The 20,239-nt window shown below is 40.8% G+C and overlaps 1 protein-coding gene across 7 annotated transcripts in view; it reads left to right on the top strand.

Moving 5' to 3' along the window:
• The first annotated feature begins 1,055 nt into the window (after positions 1 to 1,055).
• Positions 1,056 to 20,239, top strand: part of CNOT1 (CCR4-NOT transcription complex subunit 1) — a 63,051-nt gene continuing 43,867 nt past the window's right edge. For all 7 annotated transcript variants that reach the window (XR_014897077.1, XM_085315278.1, XM_085315274.1 and 4 more), the window contains exons 1-10: positions 1,056 to 1,200; positions 7,703 to 7,979; positions 12,450 to 12,557; positions 13,265 to 13,363; positions 13,895 to 13,963; positions 14,068 to 14,122; positions 14,547 to 14,750; positions 16,211 to 16,379; positions 18,508 to 18,634; positions 18,934 to 19,044. Coding sequence is in view for 6 of the 7 variants with exons in the window: in XM_085315278.1 (XP_085171404.1) it covers positions 7,878 to 7,979; positions 12,450 to 12,557; positions 13,265 to 13,363; positions 13,895 to 13,963; positions 14,068 to 14,122; positions 14,547 to 14,750; positions 16,211 to 16,379; positions 18,508 to 18,634; positions 18,934 to 19,044 (1,044 nt within the window). In the remaining variant the exon portion in view is untranslated. The remainder of the gene's footprint in view (positions 1,201 to 7,702; positions 7,980 to 12,449; positions 12,558 to 13,264; positions 13,364 to 13,894; positions 13,964 to 14,067; positions 14,123 to 14,546; positions 14,751 to 16,210; positions 16,380 to 18,507; positions 18,635 to 18,933; positions 19,045 to 20,239) is intronic.

Genomic DNA, 20,239 nt, shown 5'->3' with positions numbered 1-20,239 from the left:
TGGGGGTCGCACCACCAAACTGCGGGGGGGGATGCAGTGTGAGGGGCTGTACCACCAGACTGTATGTGGGGAAATGCAGTGTGAGGGGGCTGTGCCACCACACTGCAGAGGGGGGGATGCAGTGTGGGGGACTATGCCACCATACTACGGGGGGGAATGCAGTGTTGGGGGGGCATACCATCACACTGCAAGCTGGAGTGCAGTGTGGGGGACCGCGCCACCACACTGCGGGGAGGGGGTGCAGTGTGAGGGGGCTGTACCACCACACTACGGGGGGGTGCAGTGTGGGGGGCTGTACCATCACACTGCAAGCTGGAGTGCAGTGTGGGGGGGCCGTACCATCACACTACGGGGGGGTGCAGTGTGTGTGGGGGGGCCGTACCATCACACTGCAGGGGTGTGCTTCGGTGTTCGTCACTGTACAATTACACTGGGGCGGGAGGAGGGCGCATGCAGTGTGTGGGCCCATACCATCGCACTGTGGGGGCAGCGGCAGCGCCGGRAGCTGTACCACTACACGGTGTGTGGCGGGGGGGCCCACACGGTCCCCAGGCGCCCCCCGCGCAGRCGGATAGGCCCTTCCGGGGTCGCCTACACCAGTGCGGGGAGCGGGCGGGCGGAGGCGGTGCTTCCCCCACCCCCCCCGTGACTCCGCGCGCCCTTTGGCGCGCCCCCTCCACTTCCCCTTCCTGCCCCACCCCCCAGCGGAACGCCCTGCGCTCATTGGCCGGCCTCGCGAGCCCTCGCCTCGCCCGCGAGCGCTGATTGGTAGCTTATGCGCATGCTTCGGCCGAGATGCCTTCCGGCTCTGATTGGCCAAAGCCGTAGGAAGGACTCCAGCTCCTTTCGGCCAATCAGCGCTTGGYCTTACTCCGCGCGGACGGCCGGGGCGGGGAGTGGGGAAGACGAGTGAACGTCCCCGAGAGGTCGCGCCACGCTGATTGGGCAGACCGAGAGCGGCGTCTCGCCCTGATTGGACAAGCTCCTGGCCACGGGGCGGGAGGYTGGGCCGTTGCCCCTCCCCCTGCGCCCCTCCTCCCTCCCGCTGGCGTGCCGCGAGGGGACGGGGGAGGGGAAAGGCCGCGACGTGAGCGCGCGACCCCGTCCGCCATTTTGTAGCGAAACCAGCGGAGGCGAGAGGATAAAAGCGCGAGCGGCCCTAGCCCGGCGCCCTGTTCCAGTCCCGACCCACCGCCTGAGGTGAGAGCCGCCCGCCGCGGCGGGCCCCGCTTCGGCCGGCGCCCCCGCAGCCCCCAGTGGGCGGCGGGCGAGGCTGGGGTGGTTGGTGGTGGTCGGAGCACCGGAGTCTCCGGGGCSGCAGCAGCGGCGGGGGGCGGGTTGGCTGGCGGGCGGGCGGCTGGCGGGCGGCAGTGTAGGCCGCGGCGGGACTAGGCCCCGGGCGCGGCGGGAGCAGGGCGGGAGGCGGCGCGGCCGGCAGGGGGAGCCCGCGGGGCCCGCCGTTTCCGGGGTGCGTGTGGGGCTGCCGGCGAGGTGCCCGCGGCCTGGCCTGTCCCGCTCCACGCCCGCCCCGGCCCTCGCCTCCCCGCCGCTGCCCCTTGCCGTTTCTCTGTCCCACTGAAGGAAGGAGAAGCCGAACAAACTTTGCAGGGTTTTGCCTCGGCGCCGGTCCGGGCTGTGTGTGGTGGTGATAACTTGTGTGGGAGCCACGCGTGTTTTCAGGTCTGCGGGTTGCTGCCTGYGGTTCTCGGCACAGGAAGAAAAGCTCCAGGAACAGACTGTGTTTTGATCGCTTCAAGATGAAACTGAAGTCTTCAGCATCTCATTTTGCCTTCGTTTCTCTCCACTTTCCACTTTTGTAGAGTTGATCGTGAAAGGTGGAGCTTTGAGAAACTTGAAAAGAAGCAGGTGCTGGGCCTGCGCATGAGTTTGATTCTGTGACCTCTTTAGAAGATCGGTGTTGTAACTTGCCCAGTGAAAAAAAGTAATGTGTAACCAGTGGAATGTATTAGTACAATCTGTTGGCATAACCTTGCTGCAGACTACATAGAAGAAATGCATCTTAATGCTGATATTTAGTCAARGATACCCTGTGCAGTAGCACAGACTTTTCTATTTTGAAACTAGGAATATCAACAGTTGGCTGTTCTGACACATACTGTTTTGTTAGAAATAGATACTTTGCAATAGTTCTCTTACTCTGAATAGTATTGTATTTTTTGTATAAGTTAAGGTTAGAGGTCAGTCTTGATTTAGCTTCAACAGACTACAAACTATTTTGTTTGGATTATATTTACAAGAGAAATGAGATAACAAGTTTTTGTGTATAAATATAAATAACACAAACAGGGACACTTAGTCACTTGCTGTGTCACAGGTTTAGGCACTGCCTTTTTCTGARTCTGACTTTTCAGAAGGAAGTACAGCATCTGCTTCCTGTGCTGCTTGGCTTTTTTTTTTTTTTTTTAAGCAGGTAACAAAACAGGTATGACATCTGACAAATCGTGCTTGATGCAAGTAGCATAAATGCTTCCTGTTTCTAAGGTAACTACATTGCTGTTGACCAAAAACTGCAGGCAGGACTAATCCAGATGAGGTAACTGTTTTGTAAACAGGAAACAAAKAAAGTTAGTTAGTAATACATAGGTATGTTTCCTATGTGTAGGTATATTCCCTTCTGGAATAGTTACTTTGTTAGTTCTTGAGTCCTCATAAGTATACTCTTAACTACTGATCCTACTGTCCTGGTATCCCTGAACCAAACTCTTAGTAAGCTTGATATCTCCCTATCTTCTGTCTTTGGAGAAGAACCTAATCCTTTCCATTCTTCTAGCTTAGTGATCCTAGATATTTAATACTTTTCATAATTAATTTAATACTTAATACTTTTTTAATAATTGAGGCTGAAATGACTATTCTTRATATTCAAGACAATACTGAATAAAGTGGAACAGAGACTATGCAGCTATTAATGAGCAAAAGTGGATAGTGAAGCTTTGTGACCCTGTGATTGGTCATCAGTAAATACTGGAGGAATTATACCACTGAGAGTCATATTTGAGGGCACYGCATTCTAGCCAGCTCTGTTTTGTTTTAACTCTGGCTACTATTATGAATACAGCAGTTTTCCTTTGCTGCTTTTTATGATATTTAGCTATACTAAAACACTTTTTTGGATAGGGGAAAAAAAGTCTACTGCCTTTAAGAATGGATCCTTAATTTACCTAAAATRCAAACTTTGTGCTGCAGTGTCTAACTGAAAGGAAAATAGGATGTGAAAGTTTCTCGGATTTCTTCTTATTGTAAATTCTCCTTGTTGAGATATGAAAATACCTAAAGTTGCCATGTCATGATGCATACCTGATGTGTTCGAGGTAGGTCCTGAACCTGAAACTTGACTGGCCTTGACTCAGTACCATAAGCATGTGTGCTTAGTTCAACTATTACCTGTAAATTAAAGTTACCATATTTAGTCAGCATCAGTGACTTTCAGTTGACTGGAACTGTGTGCAGTTACACAGTAAACAGAATATTCAAGTAGTTGTTCTATGTGTAAATATGTAATTTGAACTGGTGAAATTCAGCTATTAGTGTGACCAGTGCTATAAGGTTTTCCTTTTTGTAGTTTTCAGAATGACTACCTCTAATCCAGCTTAACTGTGGTATGATCTAAAACCCCCCCCCCCTCAGCCCTTTTGAGCACTTGTAGAGCACTTGTAACTTAGGTCTTYTGAGAGGTGTGTGACTCTTTTGTATGTTCTATTTGTGCGTGGATTTGAAGAAATGAGTAAGAGACTTATTCTGAAGAGCAGGTTTAGTGATGTTGCTCTTAGTGTATTTTAGAAGATGTTTTTTGACAGGAATTTAGAACCTTGCCAGCAAGCCTGTTGCTGTTCCTGTTACTTAAGCGATTTTACCCTCCACATGGAATACACATGGCCTTAAATCTGTACAGCTCTTGAAACCCAGTGGGAGTAGTTACTTAGCTTTGCAAAATATTAACAAACCAAAGGCTGATTTAAAAGAAAATTTTAAATGATTTTGTTGGTAAGTCTGSTTCTGAATATGTGTAGAGGACTTCAGATTTGTACATGTTATTCTCTGTGTAGTAAAACTTAGTAGCTCTGAGGGATCAGCTTGGGATTGGTAGAGAATGTGGTATGCTACCAAGCATCATGGAGTGTTAACTTGATGGGCCTGCAGTTTTGTGCAAAATTAATACTAAAATGTTTTTTTGCCAAACCTGACTACTGGTTACMTATCTACCCTGGCCATTTTGTGCTTTTGGATTCTTGCCTACAGTTGTGTTGTATTTATATTTTCACAGCACAACAGAACTCCACAGCGTTAGAGAATCTGCTGAAACTTCTACTCTGCCAAATGTTCTGTGGATGGCCTGTTGACTTCCTTAGAAAGTGTTCAGACTAGATAATACTGCAGATTTCAGTAAATATTTTTTACCTCTTTAAAATCAAGTGTATTGTGTAATAGACAGTGGTTAACCTTTCAAGAGATCCTGACTCTTTTGGCCAATAGCTTAATGTATTGCTGTATCATAGGAACTGTAGTTGAAAGTAACTACTTTTATAAATAAACTTAGATTTTTTTTWAAAAAAAATTCTGAGGCTTGAATTTTCTGAACTTGTAAAGATGGCAAGYATGCCACATGGACTTGAGAGCCTCTTGAATTCTTGAAGCCAGTATAGCAAGTTTCATTCCCACTAGGACTATATGTGTCTAAAAATATAGTCTGCTTTGCATAACATTCATAACTTTCTTAATTGGTACCATAGAAGTTGAAGTTTAACTTTGCATTGAATGACCAGAGAGATACCTGTCCACTTCCACTTTTTCTGGTAGTGCTTCCTTAATTACTGTAAGTTTATATCCTATTGTAAGTCAGGTTGCACTGTTCGATACCTTGAAATGTTGCTWGTTTGGTGCTTGTGAGGGCTGTCAAATTCCTTACAGGAATTTGGAGCAGGGTACATACCATGTAGACAGTATATTTAGAACATAAATAGGAAGCTACTTCCTTGGACTATTGTGTTTTGTCCTTGAGTCACAGTGTCTGCTCAGGCGCTCTAGTTCTGCTTCCTTGAAAAAGAAAATCCCATTTTGAGTTTAACTTGGATTCCTGTGTGGCACTGCCAGATTTCACAGTTAGCAAGTGGGAATGCTTGCTGTTGTTCTGTGCAACTAAATTATGTTGAAATGCTTTTCTTGGGAGAAAATAGTGATGCTAATTAAGGGATGGTCAGTGTCGATGTTGTCCACAGGGTATTGTGTAGTAGCGGTGAGGATCATATTCACATCAGACACAGTGTTCTGGCAGTAAGCCTGTACCTAACTCATAGTTCCAGTGTCTAAAAGCTTGATTTTGGGGGTGGAGTAAGTGTGATTGCTTCACTGTTTATATCAGTCTGAGCAACAACGGCTGGAGAAATACGAGTGTTTTTTTTTTTTCTTCCCACTGGCCAGAAAGGCAAACTCTGAAACTTGAGTTTTGCGTTAAAAGTGACTGAATCAGAATATTGGTTTGGTCCTGTTMCTGAATCTTGTGCCAGGCTGGTTGCTGAAATCTAGTGCTCTAATGGGGAATGAATTGCTTTAGTCTTGCCAGCTGCTTAAAGTACTTTGTGGCTTTTGCAGGTGTAAGTATTGTAGAATGGCTGTCCGTCGGGTTGATGTTTAACAGACGTTTTTCAAAATCTTTATATTGGCCCAGTAAGAACTGTTGAAAAGCATATTCTTGCCATGCCCAGGGATACCTTCTGGATGATTCTAAAAGGGCAATCTATCATTTAGAAAGTAATCAGGTGTGTGCTGCTGAGAATTTCTGATAACTTGTGTGGCTACCCTCCTTTGTAAAACACTTTCATAGTTCATAGAGTTTTAAGTCTTTAAATACTAGTAATGAATTGCAGTCTGTCAGATGTACAAAAAAAAAATTGAAAGTTTTCTGTAATTCTTGCTGCAGGAGTTTTATACATCTTCAGAAATTGTTTCATAATACAACTGCCTTGTCTTTGAAGCCTTAAAGGACTCTTTCGGTATTACAGATTTCTCGAGTTTCTTTTTTTTAATAAGATCTAGGTTTTTTGTCAAAGTGGGATCTTGCATAGTTTCAGAGAATGTACGAATAGTTGATGCACATTTTTACCAAAGAACAGAACAGAAATCATATTCATCCATATGAATATTATTTGGCACTTGTAATGTTGTTGTTTGTGGCTGGGAGAAGAAAAAGAGGAGAACTTAAGATTTCCACCAAAATGTTGTGTATATACTTGGTACCCTTCCAAGAAGCATCTTGCTGCCTCTACCTCTGAAAAATTGCTACCTGTGTGATTTCTTTGGTCTACKGTAGAAAAAATGGTTAAAAGCGTAGGCAATGCTATATAAGTTGTGATTCTAAGTGTAAGGGAGTAAATACCTTTTCATAAAAGGGAAGAGGGAGAGTTAAACTTCTGATAAGCAGCACAGCCTTTTCAACTGACATAGGTACTATTGCCTGTTCTAACTCTTGTGGAAAGTTGTCAAACAGAGAGTGAGGTTGCTACAGGGTTTGCTTTCTAAACTGTGTTGCCACAAGCATTATGACTGTTCAGTTAACACGTTGTTGACGTAATCCATCTCTATGATGAGGCAGAGGCTTTGGAAATGTGTACTACTATTCTTGGCCATGCTGCCAAAGTGGTGAAGAAGTAATTTTTATTCTAAGAAGGGCAGCTTCAGTGTTTTGGCAAGAAGCCAGTGACCTTTGTGTTTTGATCATGTAGAGCTTTAATATAGTGAGTCTTCAGCCTGATTCTGCTCAATAGGTTCTCAGGATACAGTTTCTGTTGAAGCTACTGTTCTGACTATTGATTATGCAGTTCTTGTTTTGGGATGTAATTTTATTGCATTGGTAATCTGTAATTTGAGTGCTAAGTTTGGTGTTGTCATAGAAATTTATCAAGCTGGCAAGCTGTGCTGTTCAGCACACTAGAAAGCTGCTTTGGTATAAGCCAAATGTTAGGGTTAGCTTGTWGCAATGCTTTGTGTTACTCATTCACAAGTGCTTGTTTTGGTGTGTATAGATGAATGCAGTACTACTTTGATCGTAGTGAGACAAAATATTGCAGAGATGGTTAAATGGGATGTTCTTTGTATAAACTTGTGATTGATGCTTTCAACGATTCTGACCTCTGATTGTTGCTCTGTGGTATCTAATTTATTATGCATCTCATTTTCTCCTTTCTCACACTACTGAAAGAATAGTCATTCTTTAATAGGGCTGTTTGCTAGCTCTTCTAATCTGGCAAAATGCAGAAACGAATAAGTGCAGTTGGGTAATGTGAAAACAGCTAAGCTTGTGCTGTGAAAACTTGATTGTGCTTCTTTTTCCTAGTGGACATAGCTTAACTTATGTGAACCATTTGACATTGCTGTCAAAAATGCCTTTATCAATTTCTCTCTTCTTCTGCAATTTGTTTTGCAAACAAAAAATGAAAAACTCCCAGGCATAATATCAGTTTCTCTAGGATTTAACTTTTTACCCTGTAGTGTTCTAGTGGAATTAGAAAATACAGAGAAACTATTAACTGCTTCAACATCATATAAGACTTACAAAAAACTGTGTAGAAACTTATTTTAAATTTAGAATAGTGTTCAGTAGCAAGATAACAGCCTTTCAGCAATGCTTGGAACATAGCTGTGAAGTTGCTACAGAAGCTAAATTGAATGCAATATTGTCTTTCAGGTGCCATGTTTCAGAACGGAGTAAGACAACTGAGAAAGAAGAGCTGAAGAAAGTAGCACAGAAACAGATACAGGCTAATTGGGGGAAAAAAAATTAACCTGTCTCTGAGGTGACTAAAGGGGAATAATGGTGATTTTGCGCCGGGCTCGGCCGCCTGCTTCCGCCCCAACCAGCAATGAATCTTGACTCGCTCTCGCTGGCCTTGTCTCAAATCAGCTACCTGGTGGACAATTTAACCAAGAAAAACTACCGAGCCAGCCAGCAGGAAATACAACATGTGAGTAAACCAATAATACTACAAAGGAAATCTTGGAAAGAAAAAATGGGAGTATCAATGGAGTTTGTCTCTGCATTTGAATTTTGTTCTACAGCATTTTCATGCATGTTGCTATGTGCTGTTTTCAGTACTGCAGAATCATAGCTCAGTTGGTTTCATCAGTCTGGCTGTGGAATAAGGCAGCTTTTCCGTCAGAGCTGAGACCACTAACATCTCTGTAGTGCCATATTAGAATTAGGTGCTGCTCTTGGATTGTAGCGTGCGAAGCTTTCCTTCAGGTCAAATCCTGAAACTTCAATAAAGTTCTACAAGAACATCGTGGGGTGGGAGAGGGAAGAAACAATATGTATATGTTGGTGAGAGCTGATGCATTGAAAACATGAGTACAGTAAGATAGTGAATTAGTTCTAGAAATTCTGGTTACATCTGAATGCTTTCATTTATCTTGAATAGAAACTTTTTGCCTTGTATCTCTTTTGATGAAGAGTGGCTATCTGATGAGCTAACAAAGTGAAGTTCCTCGGTCCTGCTTATCAGGAGGCAGGCAGAATAATTGTAAATCCAAATCCAAAGCAAAATCATCTAAGATTTGAGCTGAGTTCTTGTTTGATCTCCCTTTTGCAAAATAACTCTGACCAGAGGGATGGTCTAAAAAGAGTTGTCCACAGAGGAGTTCTTAGGAGGAAGTGAATGTTACAGAGCAAGTYTTAGAAACTAGTTCTGTTCAGTCCTCAGAGGCAGCTGAACTTCCTCCCCTTCCCTCCCCCCAGTCCTTTAATTATTTTTTTTTTATGCAGTAGTGCAGTCCTGCAGTGACTTGAATCAGAGTAGGAGGACAAAGGGCCTAAGGAGTGTCAAATTCTGATAACTATTTTTTTTTGGAAGTGCGTTCGTTGCTGTCCTTTAAATCAATACTATTTTCAATATATTACTTTTGCATCAAAGTGTGATTGGATTATTACTTGCAAATTTTTTAAAAGAAACTTGGGTAAAGGATAATAAATATTTCTTTGGTTCAAGAGAAGTTGGCACACACATCTTTTAAAATGGAGACAGATTGGACTTAACTGGAGACCTCTTAGACTTGCTAAGTTGAGAGACTACAGACTGATCTGTGGAGATGGCTGGTTTGTGTATATTTCCTTGTAACATGGATCTTCTGGGATTTCAAGACTAAATTCCCAGGATCTCCCATGTTCCTTTGATTTTTAAATTAGCTAGTATCACTTGTGCAGTTGCTACTACAAGTTTTCATTAGATAATTGAGATTATACCTGTATGTTTTAACTGCCTTTAACTCACAGTATGCTGCTTAGTGTAATTTTTGGCATAAAACACCCATTTTAAAGAGATTACATCTAAGCATATAGAGTCAGTAGGGGAAAACAGACCTGGAGCAGTTCTTCCATAAGAGATTAGTGAAAATAGTTTCTGATCTTAAAGCTCTGGACTTTCCTGCCTTTTGCATTTCTGACTGAAATGACACGTGCATTCACAAGCATAATGCTGACAAAACTTAACTAACTTCTGGACGGATAGATACTTTAAGACTGCTTTAAAATTTTGGAAGTTTTAAGCATTTGTCAGCTGAATTTTAAMGAATGGGTTGCTCTGCAAAGGTTTTTATTGTCTCCCTCTCTTTCCTGAATTAGTGGTAAGGAGATCTTGGCTGCAGAGGATGGAAGGGCTTTGCAGACAGATCCTTCTAGGAAAGCAAAGCTTTCTGAATGTAGAGGAGCAGAGCAATTTTTAACCTAACCCTACATTTGCATGAACAGAATTCAATTTACCTCTGTATGGTAAATTCAAATTCATGTGGTTCAAAGTTCATTCTTAATGGTATAACAAAGAATCCAGTAACTTTGGAAGAGAATCTAAAGGCTGTCAGAACRTGCAAATCTGAGTCTTAACAGGCTTAGTTATGTTTTTGCTCAAGCTTTATTCTTTTTATGAAAAGATGAACTGGCAGTTCTTCTAACTATAGAATAAAACTAAACTCAGCTTAGCAGATGCCAAAAGGCGTGCAGTTCTCTTGCAAGAGCTGAATACTGGCATTTCAAAACTATTCAGTTGGTGATCCTCTATTTTTAATAGACTCTTTTTTTGTCCCAAAGCTGATGCTTAGAACATGCATCTAGTATAAAACGATTGAAACAGCAGAAAAGTAAGTAGCTAGGGAGTAAATGTATTCTAATAGCTTGGCTTTGCCAAACTCTGTTCTTGATGTGGTGTAGCCAGTGCTTAGCCCTTTTCCTGAAAATCCTGGGGGGTTTCTGCTTTATTTATGTAATGTGCTACTACTGTTGAATTGCTCTCATGAGACAAGAGCTCTGCTGTAACCTGTAGAGCTTAGCAGTAAACAAGCTGTGCTAGTCAGGCATTTCTTGTAAAACAGTTACTCTTTACAGATCATTCACTTTATGATCAGACAGGCTGTGTGATAGATGGGAAGACTGACCAATAGAAAGGTTTTCTTTTCCCAGTTCTTCCTGCAGGAAAACTAATGACTTTCATTCTGTTTCCTGGAAAAACTTTTACATGAGCATAGCTAGAGCTGAAAGATGCTCCACTGCACTTTCTGCCTCTGCTTTTTTTATTTCTCTCCTCCTGTGTGTTACATTCCCAAACTATTAACCTTCTGAAGCTACTTCTAAGCAAAGAAGCAATCTAATTCTGATGCAGAGAAGCTGCACTGATAAATTTAATACGAAGTTTTCTTCTGCATCCACCTGCTTCTATGAATTTKTCTTTGTTAGTGACACCAAATAGCTCACTGAACAGCTAGGAGATAGACCTTGCTTCACGCCACTATTGTTACAGTGTCTAAATTTAAGTGTTTAATTGGGGTTGCCTGAAGGACTTGCCTGTCTTCTGAAGCCTGAACTAGCTAGTATAACTTGTTGTCAGTTCAGTTCTGCTGCCTTCTGTGCAATCTGAGCTCCTTGTTGCCTTGTCATGGGAGATGGTAGCCTTATGCAGCACTGTCAACATGACTGAAGTGGGTTATTTACTCTGGGCTGATATTATCATGAGAACRTATGTTCTAGCCTCTGGTCAAGATGGAGAGCTATCCCCAAACAGGGTTACTTCTTTCTGGAGGAGCAAAACTTGGCAGCTGCTAGAGTAAGCAAATGGAGAAGGGTGAGGAAAGCGTAGTGTCAGATAACAATAGAAGAATTGAAATGAGAGCAATTGGAGAAATAGCAGAAGCTGATGAGGATGCAGCCTAAAGCAATACTCKTTGACTTTGCACAAAAACTACAGGGAAACAAGGATATTTATGGCAGGATAAAGCAATGAACTTGACAGARAATCAGGGCGCAGATTGGTGCATACGGGTGTGCGCTTGCTTGTTGTGTCAGTTGTTAGAAAGGGGGAAGCAGTGGTAAAAATGTTACCAGGAGGTGAAGGTTGCATTTGATGTTAGCTGTTACTATTTGAACAAATAATGCAAGTTACTGATGATAGTGACTTCAAGCTTCTACAATCAAGGATTTTATTAAAACAAGTAATGATAATCAGATAGATGAGATTGTGAGAGAGGAGGAGGGGGAGCAAACAAACAAACCCCCCAACACAGTACAGAAGCAACCTGAAAGGTACTTCAAACAGCAAGTTGCTGAGCTGGTCCATAGCCAAGAGTTAAATTTTAAAGGCAAATAATAGGAGATGTGAATATAGTGTTATTAAGCTCTAGCAATGAGTGAGATAGCTTTTGGAAAGTAACAAATGCAGATCACCTATTCATGACTGGGGTRTGACATTCAGTTCAGTGAGCAGTGATGACACAGGAAAGACTTAGTAAAGACATCTCAGCTTCAGTTTTCCAGCATATGATACTCAATTTTAAAGCTTGCTAAAAAGCAAGTTTGAGCTGAACTTTTTTTCTTTAGATGGCAGAAAACACTTACTGTGTAGTGTTCCCTTTATGTCTTAAAAGACTCTGGAATGATGATGGCAAAGTCAGTCATGACCAAGAAGCAAGATGCAAGTTGTCTGCCAGCTCAGTGATGATGTTGTACAGTGGCCTGTCTCTCGGCAATAAATTCATGCCACATAGGCATAGCACAGGAACACCATCATCCCAAGGCTTCCAGACTTAGGCACAAGAGCTCTGAATAAAATGGCAGGAGTGAGGCCATGGTACCATATGGATTCTGGCCTGCTTCAGTGGCAGAGAAGCTGGAAATCCTCAAGGTGACTTGAAAACCACTTTTCTTTAAGACCACTATGTATAAAATGCATGGCGTATACATATATTCTTTTCTCATCTCTTTTTTGATGCTTGCATTTGTGAATAGGGTTAATAACTTACTTTATAGGTTACTGATTAGAAAGGAATCACTCAGCTGTTTTGTTGAACAGTAATTTACTTAGCAGTGACATCACTACAGTTTTGCCTGTACTGGCCCCAGATTATGCTCTGTAATGACTGTTACCAAGTTGGTTTTTTTGATTTGTTTTTTTCAGATTGTGAATCGGCACGGTCCCGAGGCAGACAGGCATTTACTACGCTGTCTATTCTCGCACGTGGATTTCAGTGGCGATGGTAAAAGCAGTGGCAAAGATTTCCATCAGGTAAAATTTGCACTGAGGCATCTACTTGTTGCTTTTGGTTGCTAGAAATCTGCAATAGGATATGATCCATTTTAAGCACAAAGACAGATTAGAGATAGCAGCTTCARTCAAACTTCTGTTATGGTATTTAGCCTTTGAATTACAAGCACTTTTCCARACTTCTAGTCAGAAGACAGAACTGTCGATCTCTGACGTTTTAAGCACCTTGACCCAAAAAAACAGAAAGCTTAAGTACAATGACTCCGTTCACCACATGGAGTACTCTAACTTTGAAAGCCTTCCTTTGTGTGTGTGTGTGTGTTTTTTTTTTTTTTTTTTTTTTTTAAACTTTGTCCAGATCCACTAACTGGCACTTCTGGTGTTGGGTATGTCTGTTCTCAGGAGTGTTTTTCCATCCTTAAGCAGTTTTTCCACAGAGTTGTTTTAAGCTCTTAGTAAATAAAACCGTTGCTGGATTGTCTCAGAGCACTGGGTGCAGGTATATATAGCAAATGAAACAGTATACTTGCAAGTCCAGTTTTCTTTGCCTTTTGATGGAAAATGTTTGGTCACTTTTTCAATCAGAAAATGCTAACCAGAATTCAGACATTAAGAAGACATAAATACCTTATAAGCTTTATTTGGTGCCACTGCGTGTAGTGAAAAGTTTCGGTTTATTGTCCTGTGACAAAACAACAGGGTTGTTAAATTTGTCTTGTTCTTTTCAGACTCAATTTCTGATCCAGGAGTGTGCGTCATTGATTACAAAACCAAACTTTATCTCGACGCTGTCCTACGCCATTGACAATCCGTTGCACTATCAGAAGGTTTGTTCGTGTCTTAAAAGTGATCTTGTATCAGAAACTGTAATGAGCTGGTCTGTCAGAAACCAACCACTTCTCCTTCACAGTTTCTCAAGGCTCTTATGGCTAAGATTTTATACCATTGTCTTCAAAAATTAAGCTTGCCCAGAAGTTTTGTTTTGCTAGATTAAACAAGTTGTTCAAACTCGAAATCACTAAAATTTAATCTTGAAGCTTATCGCAATGTTAGTATAAGCTGATGGCTTGTTTGTGATGGCCAGAACTAAGGTAAACCACTGGTGCTCCTGTGTTTTTGATGTGAAAGCTATCATGGGGGTTTAATACTAAAGCTAACTGAAGAGTGGGATATGTGGGAAGAAACTTTTAGTGTAGATGGATCCAAAAATAGCTCTGGAGATGTTTATTTACCAAAAAGGCTTTATACTGAGGTACAGGAAATAGTTACTGAAATTCTGTGCTTGCAGATTACCTGGCACATTACAAATGGAGTTGCTTATGTGTTTAGATTGATTTAACTCTTCTTACCTGTTTCAGAGTCTAAAGCCTTCACCCCATTTATTTGCCCAATTGAGTAAAGTCATCAAATTAAGTAAAGTTCAAGAGGTAGGTAAACATTTATTTCCAAAATTTGAAGTGTCTTTATGACCGACTTGTGTTTGAAAGGATGGTTTGCTCTTATTGTGATGTCTGTTTTTTATTGTTTATAGGTGATTTTTGGTCTTGCTTTACTGAACTCTTTCAGCTCAGATCTACGAGGTTTTGGTAAGTGAAGTTTTTAAAATACTGCAGCAGGGACACTTTTTATGGCAGTGGGTAGCAAGATGGATGGGCATGTGCCTGTATGACCTGAGGAGGCTGCTGCAGTTGGAATCAGTGGATCCACTGAAGTCTAACACCATTATGAGAGGGGCATTAGGGAGTATGGTCATATTTCCTGGTATGAAATAGGAGGTCTCTTCTGTGACTGACTTGCTAGATATTGAGTGAAATTGAAAGGCGTGATATTTTACCTTTGAGTTGCTTAGTGACAATTGAACTCTGAGGTATGGCTTATGAGACTTCTGTTTAAAACTGAACTGTTAGGACTTGTGATAAACAAGAGCAAGAAAATGATGCATAACCAAAATGAGTCTTCATACTAAAGGAATTTTAGATTTTTGACTCTGGACTCTTTTGTGTTCAAAAGCTGCCCAGTTTATCAAACAGAAACTCCCGGATCTTTTGCGCTCCTACATTGACGCGGACGTCAGTGGAAATCAAGAAGGTGGCTTCCAAGATATTGCAATAGAGGTCCTGCACCTTCTCCTCTCCCATCTCCTTTTTGGGCAGAAGGGAGCCTTTGGGGTAGGACAGGAACAGATTGACGCTTTCCTCAAAACATTACGTAGAGGTAAGTGTGGTGTTAGGAAGCCTGGCTGAATGCAAACTTTGAAATGGGTTTTTGTAACTTACTGTGCACACCGCTGAAATGGAATAGATGCTGGAGAGGTAGAACTCTTGTCAAGATGTGTTCAAGCAACTTTCACGGATCTAAACTGAATGAGGAAAAGGCCACTTTTCTGRCATCTGGCTGTAATGTAGTGTTTTTCTTTTGATGAGCAGTGACATGAGACAGCTTCAAGGTTTGGATTTTTTATTAGCATACTTTTTTAATGAGTATTTATTAAGTGGGCAATATTCTAGTCTGTGTTTGGTTGCTCATGCAGAATGGTATTTGAGGATTTTAAAACATGAAGTCTCTATCATGTAAGAAACATGCTAGATTAAAATCCCACCTCCTAGAAATGGTAATCATAGAGCTATGTATATTGGATGCAAAACTAGGATAAATGCTAGTACGGCATGGGAAGTGGCTCTGAATACAGCTGGTTTGTTTTTTGAAGGCTACYCCTGTCCTTGTGTGATGGCAGGTGAAATTTTCTATAGTCTATGAACTATAGAAAAGTCTTCTCCTTTTCAAAGCGCTTGTTATGTGTGAACTTTTCAGAGTAAGGAGGATTTGGACTCAAGCAGTTAAGTGAATTTAACTTAATCCACTTCTTGGCCCTACAGAGACCTAGAGGGATACACCCTATATACAGAAGCAAAAAGCTACTTATTGTCAATATATGTATCTTCATTAGAGTAGTGTGATCTAAGATGATTCATGTTTTAGCTTCTCTAATTCCTTTCTTCCCCTTGCCTTACTTTAGAAAGTTGGGTACTTTTCTGTGAATGGCCCCATAAGGGCATGGAGGCATTATGCTTTATCTGCAAGATAATGTGGCCTGCTCACCATGCGTCTTTACTGTTTTCTACTGTGAGCAAAACTCTCAGCTGAACATCTGTTTTTTCTTATTGCCTTAAACTTTGGTTCCCTCAAAGGAAGAGGGGACCATTCTGTTTTTCTTTCTATCCTGAAATCTCTGGTTTAGATTGCTAGACTTCAAGCTGTAGGCTTAGTAACAGGTTGTTTTCTAATACTTAATGATTTGAAGGAGAGGCTTGCTGTACTTGCTGTATTCTTTCCTGCTCTGCGCTTTCTTTGGWTGATGCTCTTAGTGACTGTCTGAACATACCTCCACCACAGCTGCTAGYTTTTTGAGCAGCTGCAGTGGACCTGTATAAGCCAAATCTGTTTTATATTCTTGTTCCTTAAGAATATGTAGCTGGCAGTAGAGAACCTGGGAGATGGGGTAGAGTAATGGTGTATGATCTCCCTATTGATATCTGCAGCTGCAGCAGGGAAACTCCAGTGCACTGCTCAAGTTATTTCTAATAGTCACTTGGGTGTCAGTGATGCTTTTGATTTTTTTTTGGGGGCGGGGTTAACATTATTTGTTTGTTTATTTTTTTAACTTTCATCTTTAGATTTTCCCCAGGAGCGTTGCCCTGTGGTGCTTGCACCACTTCTATACCCTGAAAAACGGGACATTCTAATGGACAGGATCCTGCCTGATTCTGGAGGGATAGCCAAAACCATGATGGAGAGTTCTCTGGCAGACTTCATGCAAGAAGTTGGCTATGGCTTCTGTACAAGGTTTGTAGGAGAACTTTTGCTTAATTTATTATAAGGGAATCAAGCGTCTTAGATGGTGGTTATTTCCTTCATTTCTTGAGGCGAAAGGTAAAGACAAATAACTTTTTAGTAAAAAGATTGGAATTTCGTTAAGTATAATGAGGTCATCAGTTTTGATTCCTGCTTTGTATTTTATTTACTTCTGATGTTGTGCACAACAGATGTGTTGAAACTGTGTAAGACTCTCTCATGGTAGGAAAAGCATCCAAATTCATTGTGAAGTTCTTTGAAGGCGAAATTCTTTTATGTACTTTATTTTATTTTTTTTTTTTTTACAGAAAATGGCTAGATAAGCATGCATTCCAAATACATCCTTACCAAGTCTTTGGGAATACTTCACTCTTATGACAGACTCTTGTTAGCTTAATGTCCACATGTAGTAGGTTACAGAAGAATTGAAAGTAGAATGTCGCTTCACAAGAGTTGACCAAGAGCAACTTTCTATTAGTATTGGGTTTTAATCAGGGTGGTAGGCGCTATGATGGAGATTATTTGAAGCTGTAGAATCTGTAGAATCTACTCTTGATACTGAACGGCTGACAAGGAGGCAGCTCTTGAAAGCTGCTTTTGAAGTTCTTTTTACTCACTTAGGCAGGCTTGTTTTGGTAAAGTACAGCTGTCTTAAACTTGCTCTTGTTTTATTTCTATATTTGTAGCCATTCTTCACCCACATCTTCAAAACAGTGTTGCATATTCTTCTTGCTCGCTGTCCCTTATTTTAGACGTGCAGATCTTTTAACTTGACCTGCTAGAGCCTTGTGAAATAGATTGTCATTCGGTGGGCTTTCCCAGAGTGATATGAGCAATACTAAAAATATTTCCTTATAGCACCTAGCACAAGTATTATATTAAATGTCTATGTTACATAGACACATGAAATGGTGAGTAGGAAGAGTGACCAGGAAAGTGGAAGGAGAAACCAAATTCTAATCAGAGTGTCTATTAGAGAGCTAATTTGAAAATATTAGAAGTTTATTTCCTGTGGTATATTTGCTGTCTCTGCATAAATCCAACTTGATTTTTGAATGCAGATTTTAAGGATGAAGGATAATATTCTAATACTGACACTGATAATGTAGGTGCTTGCAAGCAAGTGGCCAGTTTTGAAAGGGGAGCATAGATTTAGCCTTTGCTAAGGTCTTTTTTTAAAAGAAGGTTTACTTGAAGTCCAAGCTAAGAGAAATAAATGATTCTGTATTTTTTTTTTAAAAAAAGATAAGACTTTTGATCACTCTGGAGAATTATTTGGAACTGAGGCTATTCTAACTTAAGTTTATGGAGTAAAATACAGAAGCACACAATATAAACAGCATGTTGGAGGTATTGCATGTGAATTCTGCAGTTAACGCATGCCTATTAAGACAACATATTTTTTGGTCTGCACTGATTCTTTATAAATCTAGACTTTCTGGCCTGTTTATGTAATGTTCATGTAAAGTGAAATACTGCAAAAAGGGCCTTCAGTTCTAAAGTAAGTACTTAACCATCTGCTCACTGTTTGCTGTTTTGGCTCCATGAARGCTTTTGCTAGTGACCTCTGGTCAGAAAAGCTATAGCTTATCTGTTTAAAAGGCATACTTTCACAGCTTAACTTTTCCATAATGCACATCGTCAGTCTGAAATGTGCATTGCTGCGGCCTTTGTTTCACTTTCAGCTAGCAGAGAGCTTCATTCTTTGAGACTCTGTATCAGAGGTCAGTGCATGGAAGTGCTTTAATAAAAATTGGAGCGAATCCTACCCTATGTCATTACTTTGACAGAACATAGCTAGTAAAACATCTTCCACTGTGATTTAAGTAGACCTGACTTAGAATTGAGTATATAACAGTATATGCTTTATGGAAAAAATTGCATGAACCTCCTACTGAATTTCTTCTTGCTTGTCCTAGGAAGTTTTTATGTTCGATCATTTGACTAATAAAACTATGAAGTTGCGTGTGTTCTCATATTTTATAGTGTGTGCAATTATTTTCTCCCTGCGGTTTGCCTTGTCCCAACTGTATTTATAGGTCATGTTTTGGTCCATCTGTTGTATGTCATAGTAACAGCTGCTTTAGTACTAAGGTGCATCTGTTTTGTTGTGTCTTAGTGTTGAAGAATGTCGCAACATAATCATGCAGTTTGGTGTTCGGGAGGTCACAGCTGCCCAGGTTGCCAGGGTTTTGGGGATGATGGCTCGAACTCATTCGGGGTTGACGGACGGTATTCCATTACAAGTGAGTGGCCTACTAGAGTGGGAGTTGTATGTATTTAAAAAAGCAGAGCATGGGGAAGTGGAAACTCTAGCCTTAAATCTAACATTGATTTTATTATTCAWTATGTGTACTTAGCCATTAACTGTTCTGCAATAAATGTCTATAAAATACTCTTGAAAGACATTCTCAGGAGTGCACAGCTGGTGTCTTTACTAGTCTGAATCTGTGCTTTCCTTCCTGGTGCAAAACATTGTGTAGCTAGTGGCTTTTAAGATTGTTTTATCTTTAACTAGTATCTGACTAGTGTATTTAACTTGCAGTCTATTTCGGCTCCTGGCAGTGGGATTTGGAGTGATGGGAAAGATAAAAGTGATGGAGCACAAGCCCATACCTGGAATGTGGAGGTCTTAATTGATGTTCTAAAAGAACTGGTAAGTTTGAACATCTTGCTTTTTAACGCAGAACATTTGAAGGAAGGTAGTATGTCAGTGTGAATATGAGTCTTAATAGGCTCATAACAGCCTGAATGGCTTTGAATCTTATTAATGCAACTGCTCTGCTATTCTTAAATTAWCCCCCCCCCACAAGAATATTTGAATATTTTGAGGAATTGTGTGGAAAGTAAAAACTGCTTGCATGCCTGACTTGTGTACAAACTGAGATTTATTCCATACTRTTTGCTCTCACGTACTGCAGCATGTGCTGTCTGGGTGTTTTATGTTTGAAGAACTTCTTTTTGCGCATGGAAAGAGATTTGTAGATTTGTAGGAAAGAGGTCTGTAGACATTCATGGTGAAAATGAAATGTAATGTTTTCATTCTGTTTCTAAAAATCCTAAACACCTGTAAATGATAGATTTCAGAAAAAAGTTTTCTACCACTTAATAAGCATCAATTCTTATAATTAAGACAGTGAAGCATAAGTACTGCTTCTTTTGTCCATTTTGTGTCAGGTATTGCACTTTTTCTAACCTTAGAATATATAGCTAGCTTTCTCTCTATTATGTAATACCATCTGAATCCCATTCTGCTTTATAGATACTGGTAGGTTTTAGTTGTTAATATAGTTGTATTGTTGCAATTACAAAGAGCTCTCTATTGCTTGTATCTTTTGTTACATTCAAGAATACTGACTTGTTTGCTCTCGTTTTTTTCATTCTATGACAGAATATGCATCTTACATAAATAACTGACTGTAGCTTGCACAAATGGGATTAGTGCTCTTGTCAGTTCCTCCTGTTGTTTAGAGAAGTATTTACTGTTGTTCAGACACTTCATTCTCTGTCCATCTTTCCATTTGTATAAGCCTACTGGAGTCTTTTCTCACCCAACTGATATGCTTCAAATTTACATTGTGTTGTATCACACTTATTGGGAAACTGGCAGGATGAGTAGTTAGTAATTCCAGGTCTCTGAAAGGAGGGTTCTGCGTTCCATAATGGCCAAAGTTTCTTCCATCCTTATGGTTTCATACTGTTGTTGAAAATGAGCTGGGTGCTTTGCAAGTATTGCARTTGAAGAATTGTAAATTCTTCAGTAGAGAAAACAAGTTCTGCTTGCCAGCTAGTCAGGCCCTACTGCCTCTTACTGGAGAGCACAAGGGCATCCACAAATGGAATGAGCTAGT

This window comes from Rhea americana, unplaced genomic scaffold (genome assembly GCF_003343005.1).
Source record: "Rhea americana isolate MKP2758 unplaced genomic scaffold, rheAme1 scaffold_425, whole genome shotgun sequence".
NCBI classification, from domain to species: domain Eukaryota; kingdom Metazoa; phylum Chordata; class Aves; order Rheiformes; family Rheidae; genus Rhea; species Rhea americana.
This window is presented reverse-complemented; position numbering and strand designations above follow the sequence as displayed.